Source organism: Octopus sinensis, linkage group LG2 (genome assembly GCF_006345805.1).
Source record: "Octopus sinensis linkage group LG2, ASM634580v1, whole genome shotgun sequence".
Taxonomy (NCBI): Eukaryota; Metazoa; Mollusca; class Cephalopoda; order Octopoda; family Octopodidae; genus Octopus; species Octopus sinensis.
This window is the reverse complement of record NC_042998.1, coordinates 9,488,445-9,508,192: the sequence shown is the minus strand read 5'-3', so window position 1 is coordinate 9,508,192 and position 19,748 is coordinate 9,488,445. Positions and strand designations below refer to the sequence as shown.

The 19,748-nt window shown below is 32.7% G+C and overlaps 1 protein-coding gene across 2 annotated transcripts in view; it reads right to left on the bottom strand.

Moving 5' to 3' along the window:
- Positions 1 to 1,006: 1,006 nt before the first annotated feature.
- Positions 1,007 to 19,748, bottom strand: part of LOC115231965 (ras GTPase-activating-like protein IQGAP1) — a 217,587-nt gene continuing 198,845 nt past the window's right edge. For both annotated transcript variants that reach the window (XM_029801847.2, XM_029801852.2), the window contains 13 exons: positions 19,447 to 19,531; positions 15,386 to 15,550; positions 14,633 to 14,700; positions 13,579 to 13,711; positions 12,630 to 12,732; positions 10,923 to 11,067; positions 10,352 to 10,439; positions 9,094 to 9,197; positions 7,462 to 7,576; positions 6,377 to 6,543; positions 4,514 to 4,636; positions 3,079 to 3,187; positions 1,007 to 1,955 (listed from right to left, as the gene is read on the bottom strand). In XM_029801847.2, the coding sequence (XP_029657707.1) occupies positions 1,842 to 1,955; positions 3,079 to 3,187; positions 4,514 to 4,636; positions 6,377 to 6,543; positions 7,462 to 7,576; positions 9,094 to 9,197; positions 10,352 to 10,439; positions 10,923 to 11,067; positions 12,630 to 12,732; positions 13,579 to 13,711; positions 14,633 to 14,700; positions 15,386 to 15,550; positions 19,447 to 19,531 (1,519 nt within the window). In that variant the 3' untranslated portion in view covers positions 1,007 to 1,841. The remainder of the gene's footprint in view (positions 1,956 to 3,078; positions 3,188 to 4,513; positions 4,637 to 6,376; positions 6,544 to 7,461; positions 7,577 to 9,093; positions 9,198 to 10,351; positions 10,440 to 10,922; positions 11,068 to 12,629; positions 12,733 to 13,578; positions 13,712 to 14,632; positions 14,701 to 15,385; positions 15,551 to 19,446; positions 19,532 to 19,748) is intronic.

Below are 19,748 nucleotides of genomic sequence, written 5' to 3'. Positions count from 1 at the left end.
TTGTCTTTTACTTTCGAATATTTACCACTGAATAATTATAAGCAAACTAATTTATTTATAATTTCCAGTGTTATGGTGCAAAACTAGGCTGTGAATCTCAAGTGAAATTAACTGTTATGGATAGTTTCTTAGTGTTTGTAACTTGAGGCTATGGCCAGTGCTATTTCCTAGCAGACTAGGTGATTGCCTGAGACACTAAAGTCAGAGGTGCCATGTGCAACATACACAAATTTTTTTGGGGGGATTTAATTAAAAACACAAAAACTTATAAAAGGGAGCAGGTGAAGTCACTGCTAGAACAAAAAATAGTTGGAAGACATGAGTGGGTTTGGCGAGAGGCTTGTGTGGTGTTAACGACCTGTTACATAGTTTAGCATAAAATATTTCAAATTTTGCTCGGTAGAAAATTTACTCAGTGATACACATGATCATAAAACTATAGATTTATTGTTCACAAGTTAATTATAAATTTTTAACTGCATTTTCAAGTTGGTGTAATGAGGGTGATGGCTGGAGGAGGAAGTAGAAAAAATTGAAATAGAAGACTCTCGTTGTAGGTTTGGGGGGAAGGGGGTGCATATTGTAGCACTGGCCTAGGGTGCTGGATACCCTGGCACTGGCCCTGCTTAATACAAAAAACATTCATTAGATTTTACTTTCTTGAAAATCATTTAAGACAACTAGATTTTGGGCTCATGCCTGGTCATATATATAAATCTTGTTTTCCCAGATAGTGTGTAGCAAAGAAAAGAAACAAAGCATTTGTTATGATACAAAAAGTTTTAGAAATGAATACAGTAAATAAGCAACCCAACAATGTTTTTACTTGCATTTGACAATAATTGAAAGATATATTGAAAATCTTCCATTATATATAAGTACACACACTCACACACTCACACAACATTTGTATGTTTGTGATTATACCAAGTGTACTAGAAAATGAAAAACAAACGAATTAAAAAGAACAAAACAAGGTCAAACACACAAAAATAACTACTTTAAATAAATGTTGACAATTTTTTTTTCTTTATTAGGAATTTATTGGTTTTTCAGTATATGTTTATAACAGACAATTGTATGCAATAGTCATGGATAGACCTAAGTTACAGACTAAATAACAAAGCTAAATAATGAAATTAAAATAAGTAATAAATCAAGAAAATCTATTAATATCTGAACATGTAAGTAACATAAACTATCATAAATTATAATTATTTAAGAAAAGAAGAAAAATAGCACAAGAAAATGAAGGAAACAAAACAAAACAAAAGCCCATTCACAGTCCACATTCTGGTGCACATTCTTTCAAGCAAGTTTTGAGTTCATATGCACAAAATAGAGATATGTGAAACAAAATGATGCATTAATCTGAATTATAATTTACATTTTTTTCTGTATTATAAAGAAATTGGTTTGTAAAACTGAAAGAGATTATATATATTGACAATATATATATATAAAAAGACAATAACTGCCTTGTTCCAATAATTCTAGCAGAACCAGTTTGGAGTTATATTTATTTTAAATAAAAAGTTGTAAAGCTAAATTCATCCATGTGCTGCAGACACAGAAGACTAAGAAATCCATCGAGAATATTTACATGCAATGAAAAACATAAAATTATAATTATTCATTCGTGTTCCCAATAATAACTGATGGAATGAATTCCTTCCTATAAGCTGGAAAAACCTCATGAATCTTTTTTTTTTTTTTTATGTTCACATTTCAACTATTTTTTGTCTGCATAATACGATTATGTTGTTATTGAGTAGAAAGCCAATCCTCGACAGGGGAAGTTCAGTGCAGACAGACACTTGGAAGATATATTTCTTTCCTGTTCACCTGCCGTAAAATTTACGGTTCAGGAGAAATATCAGTAAATTGACATTCACTTTTGCACGGTTAAACATGTTCATTACAGCAACACCTTCATACTGCAGCTGGAGCAAATCCTAAAAGTATAAAAAAAAAAAATAATTTCAACACACAGTCATGATTAGCTTCAGATCCATCATTCTATACTGGCTAGAAATATAAGGGATCTTTGCCTCTTGACCAACAGATTTAAAAAAAAATTCTGTAACTAAACACTTTCAAACTTCGGACACTGGTAGAATGTGTCATATAAAACATCTTTTACTCTTAGTGTTGTTGAGAAAAACTTATATTTACAAAGTTATTTCATGTTAAAGTTCTCGTATTTCGGTAATTTCAACCAATCAATGACGTGTATTCAGCTGAATAAAATTACTGCCGTTGTTTGTCAACAACTATCGGCGGTGTATTTTTCGTTTGTCACTGTTATTTATGACATCGTTTGTGCATTTGTACTGGTTTTAGCTTTAAGGTTTTAGGGTTAGGGTATTAGGGCTGTCATAAATAACAGCGACAAATCAAATATACACCACCGGAAGTTCTTGTTGACAAACAACAGCAGTAATTTTATTCAACTGAATACACGTCATTGATTGGTTGAAATTACCAAAACAGGACAACTTTAACGTGAAATAACTTCGTAAATATAAGTTTTTCTCAAAAATGCTAAGAGTAAAAGATGTTTTATGACACATTCTACCAGTGGCCAAAGTTTGACTAAAATCACCATCAGAGGCCATTTTCCAGCAGGAAGCTAAAATGGTGATATCAGAGAGGCTTGTTTATAAAACACAATTAGACTTTGCATTTATACAACTATTAAATTAAGATCAGGCCAAAATGAACAATAAGCATGTTTAATATAAATTATCTATCTGAAAATTGTTTGAGTGTAATTAAAGTTGTAATAACTAGTTTAACTCTTTAGTATTTAAACCGGCCAAAATATTTAATCTGTTTTATGTTCAGGCTGACCATATCCAGGCCCTCACACCTACTCTACAATGTTATTCTACATTAAGTAATTACACCATCAAGATCTTGAAGATATGAGATAATGCATGATTAATTCAAATCAATGTGAATCAATAAGCATTATGTTTGATAGAATAATCAGAACACTAAAGGGTTAAAAAAGTCTGAACACACACACACACACACACACACACAAAGACAGTTCTTTGAAATAACTTTTCTTACCTGAAACACAAGTTCAACCTTTTCCATATGAACTCCTAAAAACTTGGCATTCACTTCAAAAACACCAGTCTTCTCGGTATTGGAAATCTCAAAAAGAACATTCTTAAACCTGTAAGGTAAAAATAAAAAGTATACTTAATTGTTAGTTAGTTACCAGGCATGTATTACCAACTTCATATTTCACTGTTAAAAACTCTACACAAATTGAGTTCTACACCAGTTTATTAGTCTTGCAATGCCTAAGTGAAATATATATGTGTTACAATAGCTTGACAAATGTTGATGTATTTCTATCCCTGTAACTTAGCAGCTTAGTAAAAGACTGATAAAGTACAAGACTTGAAAAAAGTGCTGGAGTCAATTTATTTGATTAAAAACTCTTGAGGTGGTGCCTCAGCATGGCTGCAGTCTAATAAAAGATATTCTCACATCAATATCTCAATGGTGTCTAGAAGTTGGTTGCTAACCTCATAGACATTGCTCTTTGATTCTCAGCAAAAATCCCAAACCAACAGATCAATTATATATATAAGCAACTACTACCACAATTTTTAATCTTTCCTATCAATGTGCTATAGGAAAACCAACACAAATTAGACTAAACAAGGAAACATTCTTCATTGAAAAATATAAGCCCAAACTTAACCATTCTTATACAGAGAAACTCACCCCTTTAAAAAAAAAGGCAAGAAATATTAAGCAATTATCTCCCTTACACCGGAAGAAATCACTTATTACCTCCCCTTACCTGGAACTCTTCTTTACACTTCTTAATGAACAAAATCATAATGTTTTGAGAAATTTGAAAAGTTATACACGAAACCGGTAATTTCTTCAAAAACTATGTTACTGTATGAAACAAATTTATAACATTCTTCTGACATAATGACTCAAATATATATTTCTTAACCTTTTAAAACAAGCCTTCTGTAGTTTTTTCACTTTTTACTATATATATATATATATATATATATATATATAAACCCCATAGATCAGTAGCCACTACACACATTTTTTTTCTCTCGTTTTTTTGTGTCCCTTTCTGTAAAAGAGCGTAGGCTCGAAATGTAAAAGACTTTTTCTATTCCTGAGCATTATACTAATACATGTTTGTTTTGTACACCACCTGTCTTCGTCGTTTGGTTTTTTCGTGAACTCTCCCCCTATATATAAACCTTATATGGCTAGTCTTTTCTTTTAATAAAGTAAGTCCTACAATGCAAAATCAGGATTTTGTTTTTAATTTTATAAAATTTTATTAATACTTTTTTCTTGAAAGAGTAGAGTCTGACTACTCCAGGTCTTGATAAGTATTATATTACAGACTGTGAGCTAACATAAGTATTACTAACATTTGTACCACAGTCAAAGATCTAAGTCAGCTGCAAAAGTTTGTTGTAATGTAACACCTATGAATAATAATCAGTGAACTTACTGGTTGACAGCCAAATCTTCTATTTCCAAAATCAAGCCCTTCTCATAAAGCTGGGCAGCACTGTATTTCACAGTGATCAGATTGTCATCTTTACGAAACAGGGTAAAAGACCTTGATTTGCGACTGGAGATTAAAACAAAAAAAAAAAGAATGTTAAAAATTTCCTGGGACACTGTCACTTTTTAATTTTTGAAGTTATTACTTCAAATGGCAGCAACAAAAAATTTTGGTATTTGGTCACTTAATATGATACAAATTTCAACATTCATTCTTATGAGCAGACAATATCTCATCAATAGAACATTTTGTTTTTACTAATTAGCCTAACTCTTAAAGGCTTCTGAAACACTTCGCATGACAGAATATGAACTTAAAGAAAAGTTTAACAATTCAACTTAGATCAATAACAATTTAATAGCAATGTGCTGATGACCATAATGGGTATTATCATTTGCTTTAAGGGATCACTAGGTTATAAGCAGAACATGCTTGTTCTGAAGAATTAAGTGAAGAAATGAAATAATATATGAAATCTTAAGATCTAGTTGTTACAAAATGAACTGAAGAACATGAGAAAAATTTTCAAACTTGGGATTTGGGACTCTAGACCATCCTAAGATCAGCATGGCAATATCCAGAGCCATCTGAAAAGTACTCTTGCTTGGTATGTAAAAACGATGTATAAAGGAATTAAATATTGGGTTATAAGTGCAAGCAATAGGCACAAAAATATGAAATTTGAGATAGACTGATGGAGAATCAGGACTTCAGGCATGACAGATGCAAAAAAATAGTTAGCAGTAAGAGCAACCATCATGTAATTCGTGAACTGCTCAAATGGCCTTTTTCTGTATTGATTAATTTTTCTCCATTGCTTAGTCTTGAAGAACCTGCAAACAGTCAAAGACAACACTTGACCTTTAAGCTAAGGAAAGAAATCACAAATCATGGGTTATCTTTGGACTGAATGCTTACAATCAATTGGAGTCTGTTAAAGGCACTCAGGTATCAACTTACAACAGGTACAGTGCTTTGGACAGACTTTCGCAGAGTTTCGGTCAATTCAGTTTCACTCACACAGCATAGATTGACCTGAGGCTATGGTAGAAAACATTTACCTAAGGTGTTGCAGAGAAGGATCAAACCTAGAACTATATGGCTGCAAAAACAAGCTTTTTCATTGCATAGCCATGCTTTCTAGATATAACAGATAGTTTTGAAGTTTTTGGTTGTTTACATCATCAAATGAGTGCTGTGATAGTTGAAGAGAAAGTAGAGTAACGTAATGGTTGAAGAGAGAGAGTAGAGTAACAAGTATAAGAAAGGAAGGTTAAAGAAGTTCAGTGCCATCTCCTTTGTTCACAAAGGATATATACACACACACACACACACATATATATATGTGAGAGAGTGTATATAAGAAAATGGTAAAGATTATGAAGACACATAAGTGTGTGATGCTGTATGATAGTGAAATTTGGACATTGAATACAAAGGATCAGCAGTTTGTAAGGGGAGTGTGTTGATTATATGCAACAAGTTTTAAGAAAGGCAGAATCAAAAAGTAGTTGAGAACTGAAAGCCATTTGCATTAGTATTTACAAGTAAAACATGAAGATAACATGTTTTATATGCAAAAGTTGCTTGTAGTAAGAGATGACTTAGAAAGGTATGGGGAAGTTGGAGGCCACAGATGAAATGACAGAAGAGTGACAAAACCCTTTTAGTGCAAACAAACTCTTCTAGCTTTTGACAACATGGGGAAATAGTTAATAAAATACTCACTACCAATGAAATAACTTGAAACTGAATTGAATGTAAAAAAAGAAAAACATTGCAGGTAGAATAATGATTTTTACTAACTTTTCCTTGTGAGCCATATTATCCAAGCAGGTTTTCACATACAGGTTGTAATAGTCGATTTGTTCTTCATAGAAAGCCCTTTTATTGTGCAAACTTTTTACTGCACTTCGTAGCCGTATCAATTCCTGTCTACGCGTATTTCTATAACGCCGTTGGTTGCGAATATCCTATAGGTGTAAAAGGAAAAGATATTTTTTAATTTGAAGTATATAGGACTGATAATACAATATGTTTGTACTTATTCATTTTTCCATGTTAGCTTGAGTTATACAAATATATTTTGAAGGTATTGTTTTATAGCTGGTTGCCCTTCCTGTGGTTAAATAAGGGATATCCTGCTTGACATGTCTTTGAAGGTACAAAACCAGCAGTCAACTTGTTAACAGGAGGAAAGGAGAGCAATGTCACCATCCATAGCTAAGTGAATTTTCTAAGTGTAAATGTAGCCAAAAACATGCATGCACACACACACACACATACGTGTGCATGAGCATATATATATGCAAGTTCAAGGTTCCTCTCCTGTTTTTCTTAGTCCTACAAGCCTTCACAGAAAAGTTTTAAAACTGAATGTCCCTGGGGAGTTCTATATACTGATAATCTAGTTCATAAAATGAACTTCACATTACAGCTATGCTTGCATCTTAATCCATTTGATGGATTAAGTATATTAACTTTCGAATGTCCATAGCACGAACCCTTCTTCAATTGAAGATGGTAAATACTTTCGATTTAGGTAAACTTGATAATAATGAAACAGAGAAGTTAAAAATACAATGAAATGATTATCCTGCATATAACCATTAACACCTCAAAATTAGTATTATCTTAAAAGGCAACAGTTTCACATGGTTTGCAAGTAATTCTCAATTGATTGAGCTAGTTAAATTAATAATGAAGATGTTTGATATTCCTTAAAAAAGTCAAGATGTTTTTTCCTTTCTCACATTTAATATGTAACATGAGAAATTTTATCAAAAGACTCGAAGTCATATTACATTGGGTTAAATACTATCCTGTCTGTTTGCTCTTTGGAATTCATTAATGTTTTTTTACAGCAAGTATTTTGTTAAAAAAATATTTACCCGTGCAATAGAATTAATGATGTCTTGGTATTTATTTTTTCGAGTTACTAAATTGGCAAGTTCAAGATTTTGGAGATTCTTTTTAATTTTTCCTTTCATCATTTCCAGGGGTAGCCTATAAAGAAAAATGAAAATATTCACTTATGCATTTCAGAACTGTTGATATGAAGTTTGAACAAATGCATTTTGTATGATATATTTATACCAACATTGTTTTACATCATCTTTGTAACTTTAATTACTCTTTGTTAAACTGCTTTACTACATAATCTTTTATGACATTAAATACTTTTTTTAACGACATTGTTTTACTAAATACAGTAGAACCTCGGTTTTCAAACAACTCTGATCACGAACAAATCGTACTTTATCTCTTGTCTTTCTCATATTCATTTAATACAGTCATACCTCGGTTTACAAATGCCTCTGATCACGAATAAATTGTGCTTTATATATATCTATCTATTTATAAAGCACGATTCATTCGTGATCAGAGTTGTTCAAAAACTCTGAAGTACTACTGTAATCATAATCAAGGCTAACGTTAAATTTGTTCATTTTACATCCATTTTCTTTTCGAATAAGCATGGGTTAGACAAATATAAAATTAAAGCATTGCTTAACAACGAGATAGTCTTCATACCATCAAAGGTAAGCAGCAAGTGGATGATTTGTTGGCAGAAATAACAACAACATAGCTTGCAACTAACAACTTTCCAAGTTAACACAGAATATATAACAGGCAGTTTGCAGTTTCTGTCTCCCAAATTTACAAGGCTTTGATTGGTCCAGAGCAATAATAGATGACACTTACCCAAGGTGCCATGTATTGGGGTTAAACACAGATTCACATGGCTGGGAAGCAAACTTCATAACCACACAAGGTATAATTCAGAGTCAATGACAATATATTTTGAAGAACAATAAAATCTCTATTGTTATATTTCGGAATGGTCATTTTGCCAGTTTAGCCAATAAAAACACACGCACTATATATTTGGTGTTACTTTGCTTCAGTGTTATTTATTTTTTACATTAATCTTAATCTTATTTCGGTCAGAGTTCTTTCGTCACACTCCTGTGACTGCATCAGTGGTCCTTTGTTTCCTTCTTTCTTATTTGTGTCTCACCTTACTAACCGTCAGCCATTTTGTATTTCTATTGTATGTCTTCATTTGCGCATGCTTATATCTCTATGTGCGTCTATGTTTATTTAGTGTGTATCTTCTGTTTATATACATTCACGTAATTTGTTGTTGTTGTTTATTCTTATTTTGTTCATGTGTTTACATCCACTTATTATTATCATTACATATGCTTGTATGTATGTATAACAACAATACTAGTAATAATAATAATAAATTGAAAAAAAAAAATAATAGTTATTTATTTCTATTAGTTTATCTATCTGTGTATTTATTATGTTTTCAGGATCCTCTACCGTCATATGTTGTGGTGTGTGCTAGTGTTCCATTCTAGTTTTCTATTCAGGCTAGGTTTATTTTCTATTATGTGTGTAGCTTCTGTAATTTGTCTGATTGTTGCATCTGTTCTATGTGTGGACAATATTTTAATTTCTCTGTTACTTGAAAATGATTTCATTTTGTCACTAAAAGTACGAACACAACTTACCTGTTGTCACCCAACAGAGATGTTTGTCTCTCTAATTTTCCTTGATTGGAAGCTTTTTTATCTATCATGTCACGCTTTTTAATCAATGCTTGGTGAATGTCTTCCTGAAATGCAAAACATTTTAAAAATGAAAGTGGTAGCTATCTGGGATAATGTTTATTATATAATATCAATACTTAAAAGACACACAACCTTACAATAGATTAAATAAGTTTTCCCTCAACTAAAACTATAAATCAAAAGGCTTAGAAAAATTCTCAAATTCAAGTTTGTTTTTAAAGCAAACAGTTGAATGTAAGAAAAAAAAAATGCAATTTGCATTTTAAATAAAGTTCAAGTTGCAACAAAACAAAATAATGCAATCAAGGATTTGATTATTTATTCTTAACGGGTTCTGGCAGATTCAAATGCAGGCATATATAGTTGTTGCTGTTGTGTACATCACTGGAGAACAATTTTTACCTTTTACAACAACACATTTGGCTCATTGGCACAAGGTATTCTGGGACACCAATGTTTCAACATGTGTCTCACCAGCCAGAAGTACCCAGACCTTTAAGCCTAAACAAGACACTGGTTTGGTTTATAATTTCAGTGAACAAAACTGTTTGCCAATTAGTGCTTATATCTACCAACCTGATATGGTATGACACCCACATCAGTGATAGGTCATAAAAGTGAGATTATGTCACATCTTCCACTTGGAGTGTGGCACCTTGGGCAAGTTCTAGCAACCGCTTAGCCTCTCATGCCAGGGATATGGTAAAGACAGTAGCAGCAGGATGTTGGATAACCGACAAGACAGAAGAGTCCTAGACCAACAGCTTGAAGATTATTACAGCCAAGCAGAAGATCTGTATCATCAACAATGCTTGTTGCACTCTTGTACACTACTTGGTACCTGGTGTGGAGGCTCAGAGAGGCAGTCTGATGGGAGTGACGAGGTCAACTGCCTTACCATCCAAGGCATTTTGTTCCTGAACAGAACAGTCAACATCAACTTACAATGGACAGCCAATGATGATATCTACTACCCAATAAAAAATTGTTATTTGCACCATGCACAGCAAGATTTGAAATGATTCGCATATTTATTTTTAATGCATTCTGGCAGATTCAAATCCAAAATATGCTAGCTGCTGTTGGGTACATGCAAATAATGATGTTTTAAAAATAGAGCAATTATAAACATTTAGTAAGGTTTTAGTTTTAAAATACATCTTGACAATAAACTATTAGATTAAAGTATTCTCCTTACTTGTTCATCTGTCGATGGTACTTCCAAAATCTGCGAAAGAGTTTCTCCAGATTGGCATGCTATTACATCAACTATCATTTTCTTTGTTCTAAAAAAAAAAAGTTAATAAAAAAAATTTGAGTAAGTTCTTAACCTTAAATTATAGAAGCATTTCAATGACCATAGATTTAATCTTAAAAAAAAAAAGAAAAAGAAAACAAATTTATTGAAAAAACAAAACAAAACAATCTGGTCTCCATCTTCACAAAATAGATTGATAAGAATAGAAATTGTGTTGTAGTCACTGAAAGTATAAGAATATTTTGAAGATATTCTTTAAAAAATTCACTAATGATTATTATTCATTATTTGGAAGCTGACAGAACATTTGCATGTTAGTTTAGTAAAAAGAGAAATAAATGTATTTAGCTGGGTAGACTGAAGTATGTTGAGTGATGTGTTTGTACATGAAGGGATTGTAGCTGCGTGTTTTTTTAACTAATGATCATGTGGTTAAGTAGCCAAATAGTTTTACTTCTCAAATATCTATATAAATGGAAAAGATACAAAATAAAAAAAATAACAAAATTACCTGATCATCATTCCTTTAATGTCAGACATATCGTCGTCAGGGACCTCAAATTTATTCATTAAAGTGAGAGTAATTTCAGTTTTAGCCAACTGAGCTCGTACACTCTCATCTAGGCCATCTTCACCCCCTGCATTGATCTCGGCACCTAAAAATTGAAATAAAATTTCATTCCAACACTGATATTGGAGACTAGATATTTTCTTTATTATTTTCTTATTGTAAACTTCTTAAAGACTCAAAATGGCATTTTAACTCAAGCAATAAATATGGATTAAATTTTATTCAAATTGTTGGTGAAATTGTTTTTTTTTGTACATGAACATCCTAATATCAGCTATTTAACTTTGTAATGAAAAGAAATAATATACTTTTTCAAAATGAAAACGGTCATTAATATTTTTTTCAATATCATAAGCTTCACAGAGAAATTCTAGTGTTAAATTTTGTTGTTTAACTATTGGGATACTGAAGTTTTAAGAATATGAATCTACTCTTTACTCTTTTACTTGTTTCAGTCATTTGACTGCGGCCATGCTGGAGCACCACCTTTTTAATCGAGCAACTTGACCCCAGGACTTATTCTTTTGTAAGCCCAGTACTTATTCTATCGGTCTCTTTTGCCGAACCACTAAGTAACGGGGACATAAACACACCAGCATCGGTTGTCAAGCAATGCTAAAGGGGCAAACATAGATACACACACACACATGCATATATATATATACATATATATACATATACATATATATATATATATACATATATATATACGACAGGCTTCTTTCAGATTCCGTCTACCAAATCCACTCACAAGGCTTTGGTTGGCCCGAGGCTATAGTAGAAGACACTTGCCCAATGTGCCACGCAGTGGGACTGTTATTAAATTACTATTACAAGGGATGAATCTAAGCTCTTTTTTGTGCCCTTTTTCAAGCCTAGCCAGGCTCATGGGCCCAGTTTCCATGGCGTATGTGTTCCCTGCAGCTGGACGGGACGCCAGTCCATCGCAGCGTTACCCAAGAAACAGGAAGAAAGAGTGAGAGAAAATTGGGGCGAAAGAGAACAGGGATCCCCCCCCCTGCCAGAGCCTCATGGAGCTTTAGGTGTTTTCGCTTAATAAACACACACAACGCCTGGTCTGGGAATCGAAACTGCGATCCTCTGACTGCGAGTCCGCTGCCCTAAACACTGGGTCATTGCTCCTCCACGTATCTGAGCTCATAACTTAAATATCTAATCATTTGCTGAGAGGATAATTTAAATGCCTGCTCTTAATTATAAACATTTGCATTTATTATTTTCCTTACAGAAAATGATTTTCAATTTCAAATGACTGAAAAAAAAAAACAACAAAAGACACATCTTCGAGAAAATTGATTTTTTTGCAATAACAACATAAAAGAGTCAGTTTAGCCATTTAAAAGTACAAGAAACTGCTATTTCCACTATTCTTAAGTTACCAAAATCTTTCATCGTACTATTATGATCCAGTTCCACTAGAACTATCACAATGGTCAGGTTGCAGCTGTGCAACACCTCACAAAATAAATTAACAGTTAATTTAACAGATTTCATGAGTGTCTAAATGGCGAAAATGGTTCTTTTTATGATGTAATTGCTTCAGTTTTATACTTGGTCTCAGAGCATGTCATTTGTCAAAGAAGCACAATCTTAAAATAATCTTTCCGAAAAAAAGAATATTCTTACCTAATAAAGCATCAACCGTGGGGCACTCCCCAAGATCTTCCAGCAGTTCATGTAGTGAATCATTATGATCTGGTGCAATGGTATCTTGATGTTTCAGTAAAAGCTGCAAATAAAATAAAAGATTATTTATTTATCAAATTATCTGTATTTCAGAAGATTTTTTTCTTCTTTCCCTCTTAAGAAATTTCTTCCAAATTAAATGACACGAATGTATGAAAACTATGTGGAAGCCTGTTGTATGTACATCTATCTATCTATCTACTTACCTGTCTGTCTGTCTATGATTGTGTATGTGTGTTCCTCTTCCATTTGGTTCACTAAACCCTTCAAAGTGGTGCCCAAGCATGGCTGCTGTCTAATGACTGATTGAAGTGAAAGTATCAAATTATTCTGTTTATATATTTCATCAAAATGAAAATCAAATGGAAATTGTAGTTAAGATACCCGTGCCGGTGACATATTAAAAGTACCAACCAATTGTGGACGTTTCCCAGCCTCCCCTGGTCCCTGTGCCGGTGGCACGTAAAAAGCACCCACTACACTCATGGAGTGGTTAGCGTTAGGAAGGGCATCCAGCTGTAGAAACACTGCCAGCTCAAACTGGAACCTGGTGCAGCCTCCTGGCTTCCCAGACCCGAGTCAATCCATCCAACCCATGCTAGCAAGGAAAACGGACGTTAAACGATGATGATGATGATATTATATAACTTTCTATGAAACACTTTCCAAATAGAAAAATCAAACACTGATTGACTGACTAGATATTCTAACAATAACTACATTATAAATATTAACCTTCATTATCGTATTCTAACATAGAATGTAAAAAATTATTTAAACTAAGATATCACAACATACTAACAACTGACTTTAAAAACAAACAAACCAACTGAATAATAATGCAATCTGGTTTTTACATGAGATATTTAGTGATACAGTAAATACTAACTTGGTGAGTATCACAGATTTCTTGAACAGACATGTAGATTACTGGCTTTGACACCATAGTGGCATCCGTATATTGGTCGATGTTAAACTTATTTTCTAAGTCTTCAACTTCACAAGCCATTTGGAAAAAGTTTCTGAAATAGCATTTAAAGAAAAAAAAAATTATTATAATCAAGTAATTTCTCTATAACAAATTCGAACACTCAATTAAACTTATACTTATCATTAAGATTGCTCTGTCATATATAATGCTTATTTATTCATATTGTTTAATTTTTAGGGTGACATTGGTGGGTAGGAGTGAGAAGCCAGATCTAGCTAGTTTGAACATAAAACACAGGTAGAATATTTGGGTCAGATATGGCTGGTTTAAATGCTAAAGGGTTAGATCAATGTTTAATTATGGATGACAATATCTTTTGACTTCGGTAAGAGCAATTAGTATCAGTAAACTACAATAAGTGGTCTGCTTAAAAGAATTGGCAAAATGACTGCCCCTCTCCCCCAAGACAGCAATAAGAACAAATAAATATTTTACATTTGCAAGCTGTATAAACCAACAAGTATTTAATGACCAAGAGGTAAATCTTGAAAGCTTTTTACACAAAATTCTTTCATTAGGCATAGGAGTGGCTGTGTGGTAAGTAGCTTGCTTACCAACCGCATGGTTCCGGGTTCAGTCCCACTGCGTGGCACCTTGGGCAAGTGTCTTCTACTATAGCCTCGTGCTGACCAAAAACTTGTGAGTGGATTTGGTAGACAGAAACTGAAAGAAGCCCATCATATATATGTATATATGTATGTGTGTGTATATGTTTGTGTGTCTGTGTTTGTCCTCCCCAACATCGCTTGACAACCGATGCTGGTGTGTTTACGTCTCCGTAACTTAGCGGTTTGGCAAAAGAGACCGATAGAATAAGTACTAGCCTTACAAAGAATAAGTCCTGGGGTCGATTTGCTCGACTAAAGGCGGTGCTCCAGCATGGCCACAGTCAAATGACTGAAACAAGTAAAAGGGTATTAAAAAAAGAAAAAGCTAAAATGAAAATACTCACTTGAATTTTTTATGAGCTTCTCTGATGTAATCATTCATACAAGAAAGATGGCTACTATCACCAGCAAACTATAAGGATTCAATTAAAAAAACAAAAATAAAAAAAGGATATATTTACATTCTTGCTTCACAAGTCAAATGACAAAACCTAACCATTCCAAAATTAAAGTGAATGCAAACCTCACCAGCTTAATTAATAAAACTGAACAATTTTTGTTTTTGAAATTAAAATCTAGAATATCTTTATATATCAAAGTGAGGTTTTGTGCTGTCTGTCTCCTACGATTTAGATTCCTAACTACTCCCACATTTTGCGGTGCAGTTTAACCAAAACCGGGTATCTTATAGTCGTGATTCATATCGAGCCCTTCTGGGTATTAGCGTGCGTCTACAATGAGTCTACGATTTAAAAAAAAATTTACCATCAATTTTTCCCATTTTAATGCATTTTTGGCATAGTAACTCTCTAAAAGTTTATTATTAAATCTCAGAACGTAAAAAGCTACAGTAACCCCCCCCCCTTTGTGGTTAACCATATTGAGATGGCTATTATACTTTACATCTCTAAAAATGCTTATATAGTTATTTCCCTTACAAACCCGAGCAATGCCGCTAGTTATTCCTAAAATATACGACATGGCTATGTAGTTAAGAAATTTGCTTTGGTTTACCAAAATTTGATATTGACCATTTACAAATTAAAGAGGTTTATATAAATTTTTTAAGATATAAAGAACTAGTAAGATGATCTCACCCCCTTGTTAGATGCAGCAAATTGAAGGATCTTAGCAATTGATCCAAGATTCCTCCGCTGGTCAGCACTAAGAGCTTTGTTGGCGCCGACATCGATAATATCAAAAGCATCTGGGGCTACGATGGCAGAGTTTATGTAGCGGTAATAGATAAGGTTACCAACAATCTGCAAAAGAAAAACAAAACCATTCTATAGTAAAATACTAAGTACCAGAATAACATGGTTTTCACTGAATATAAAAAAAAAAACAACAAAAAATGGTGAATAGAGTACAATAGATTAATAAAATATTTTAATGATAGTATAACATTTCTTTATAATGGCATATAATATATACCCAGATAATAATATTATAATGAAATATGTATTTTAGATAAACGGAATGTATCAAACAAAAAAAATGTAAGATCTTGGGAAATTGCACAAACTAAACAAACATTAATATACAAATACAATAAATATTTCTTGTAAAAAAAATAAAAAAAATAATTCAAGATTAGATAACTCTGGATAAAGATACATACAAGAAAATCCATGGAGAAACTCAGATGTTTATTATTAAATGATGGTAGTTGAGATGTATAATATATACGTTTCATATTAAGTCTTCTAGCTAATACTCATCTTTGTTACTATCCAACACTACCTTTCTCTTCACTACTCTCTCTCTCATCATGTTACCTGATTAACAAGGGATGTAACACATTCGGATCGTTCACTTTCAATCACCTCCTTATCATTGCTTGGCATTATTGCTAACCATCTCTGTCTCTCTCTCTAATTTTTCTCTCACACATTACTGACATTCATTAAGCAATCAGTCTCTTCTATTAGTCTTTTCCTCATCATGTCACTTCAGTAAATTCTGAGTCCAAGATGCAGTTGTCGCATAAGTTCAAGAAGCTAAGTTGTTTTTATATTTACATTTAAAGCTCCCTCATTCTTACTGCTTTTATTTTATTTCCTTAACGGCATCCAAAATGCATCATCTTTTTCTCTCCCCAACCACACTCTCGCTTATGTTGCTTCTATTCAACATCCTTACCAACAATTGCTATCTAACACTCTCACTCACTCTTCCTATCCACTTGTGTGAGAAAGGAATGAATAAAAGGAGACAATGTAAAGCAGAGAGGAATATTTAACTGTAACAGGGAGACGACAACTCTCCTGCTGGTACAAAGATACCTAGTATACTCAGTAAAGTGGTTGGCAATAAGAGTATCCAGCAGTAGAAACCATACTACAAATGTAATATATGAATGAGATGCAGTCCCTGACCTATCTCAGAACTGACTTAAATCATCATGACCAGTCCAACCAATGCCACCATAGAAAAGCAAATCTAACAGGATAATGATAAAATAGGTTGGGATATACATAACATTTTTTTCTTCCTATTTTGTTACAGGTTTTAAACAAGGAAAAATAAGAAATACCAAATAAAAAGTTTAAAAATTATTAAAACCAAAATATATTTCAAGAGAGATAGACCAGCAAAACAGAACTAGTATGATACTTGATTGAAGCATAAAATATATATTCATTGGAGCTAAAAAACCTGATAGCTAATACATTTAACACCCATTTTTGTAGTTAATGAATGTGGATTTTTTTATTTTGTAAGTGACAAGGTTTGAAAGTCCTATTGACATTAGTTTAAACATGCACAAATTTAAATTAGCTGAAAATACAAGGAAAATCACATTCTAATGTATAAAAAATAAGAAAGCATCACCAAATACCATGCACAACATAAGTAGTTGATTTAAAATCAACAGGTTCAGAATTCATTATTTATGAAGAGGAACAAAAAGGAAATTAAAAAATTAACTAAGATCAATCAGTATCTAATGGGATGTAAATAGAAATGAAAATACAAAAATGCATAATACACAAAACAAAATTATGTAATGTTGAGATGAAAACCATTTCTTGAAGATCCCAGATTATTTTCCTTTTAGAAAAAGAAAGAGAATTTTATAATTGAAGGATGTGACAGTCACTACAAGTCTGCAATAACAGCAAACAGCAATGAAGAGGTAACCACTTAGTTTAGTTCTTAAAATGTCAGTTCTTATTGTGGTTGAAGATTAGTCTTCTGTCTCAGAAAAAATGAAATCCTGATAAAAAACTGAATATGTCAGAAAAATATCAGGTGCCTGGCTGTTGGCATGGGCGATTAATATGAATTAGATTATTAAGATAAAATGCATCAAAGCCTAAACAGAGCAAACTCTTTTCTTGGATTGTTGAAGTGCCTGTTGGCTTTAAATGAGAAATTCATTGTTGATGTCACCCACATATCAATATCAAAATAACTGGCCTAATTATCACAGGCCAGACCTAACATATTGATTTGTTCCTTGTTCAATATATCAAACCTTACATACTCTTTTACTTGTTTCAGTCGGTTGACTGCGGCCATGCTAGAGCACCGCCTTTAGTCGAGCAACTCAACCCCGGGACTTATTCTTTGTAAGCCCAGTACTTATTCTATCGGTCTCTTTTGCAGAACCGCTAAGTGATGGGGACATAAACACACCAGCATCGGTTGTCAAGCAATGCTAGGGGGACAAACATACACGCACACACACACACACACATATATATATACATATATACGACGGGCTTCTTTCAGTTTCCGTCTACCAAATCCACTCACAAGGCTTTGGTCGGCCCAAGGCTATAGCAGAAGGCACTTGCCCAAGGTGTCACGCAGTGGGACTGAACCTGGAACCATGTGGTTGGTAAGCAAGCTACTTACCACACAGCCACTATGATAAAGTGTGATGAAAATGACTGGATGAGAAGGATGCTGGATGAGCAAAATAAACAGAAGCACAATATTAAAACCACAGCAAACTGCACAGACTACAGCGATGCATTTTGAGTCAAGAAAAAGAAGGCCAGCACTAAATATTTTAATTGGACTGTTGAATAACAGCATTTCCCTTAAAAGATATCAACTATCTACAATTATAGACCCAGAAACAGCAATTTGTGCTTAGTTTAAATTCCTAATTTACGAAAAAATTGGAAGTTTATCAAAGTATAACTAAAGTGTAATAGTTGCAATGAATAACTTAAATCATTAATGAAAAGTATAATAGTGGTAATCAATAATGATACTTACAACTGGCAGAAGATAGAGAAAGAATTTCATCAGTAACATTATCGACCTGATGATAGATTTTCTGAAATCAAGCTGAATTATTGATTTCTGAAAAATTTCTAAACTTAATTTGTAACATAACAAATATTTTGTTCATTTTAATGCCTAATCAGGTTTTGAAATTAGCATATGTTTTGTTTAAGAGAAGACATTGTAAAGAATAAATTAAAGAAAATATTTCTATTTTTAAAGTATCAATAGACCATTATTTCTTGGTCACATTTAAAAAACTTAGATTTTTCAGTGTGTTAAAATTTCCATCTTCAAATTTCAACCAAAGCCCTAATATGAAAAATAGAAGCATAGTTCTAAACTCTAAACTATAACTAAAATTATTTCTTTATTTAAAATAAAGAAAATTTAACCAGTTATATTCAAGTATTTTCAATTTGCATTAAGTAACTGAAAATTAATTAAACCAGAGAACTGGTAATCATGGAATTTATGCAAGAAGAAAAATTTAATACCCTTTTATATTAATCTACTGCCTTCACTAAATGGCAATTTGGAAATTAACGTTAAAAGGATCCTTTAACTTCATTTTGTAAAGGCTTCTTATATATGCAATGTTACAACTGTTTCCTGTACTGAAAGACTAAACCAATCCCAGACTTTTAAATGGTCAACAAGATTTTATGTTTTCTGTCAAAGCCCTTGCAGTAATCCTATTAGGATCGAGACACACACTTGCATATAGGAATGACAAAACACTACCTGCTAAATGTCCAACCACCACAGTTCACTTCCTGACACTGGAATAAACAATGTCAACATTAATTAGGTGACATTAATTGAATACTAATAAATTCAATCAATGTATATCTGAAGAGAGCTAGAATAACTATTAAGGAAAAAAAAAAAGGGCTAAATTATATAATATACATACTTTGAGGACATCTTTTTCAGGAGCAAGAGGAAACTTTTTCCATAAAGCAGCTTTCAGGACTTTGGCCATGTAACGCATTCCATACCTAACAGTAAGAACAATCATCAAACAATTGAAATATTTGCAGCAAGCTTTTTTTTAATAGAAACATTCAAATATTAAAATTTTGACTGAAATATCTAAACTTTAGTCACTTATTTTCATGTTCAGTTTGCTGAGATTTTGCATGAATGAAACAGGAAAACATGAATGCAAAGCCAGTTTTAAATACAAAAGAAACCTTTAAAAATGCTGTGGTGGTG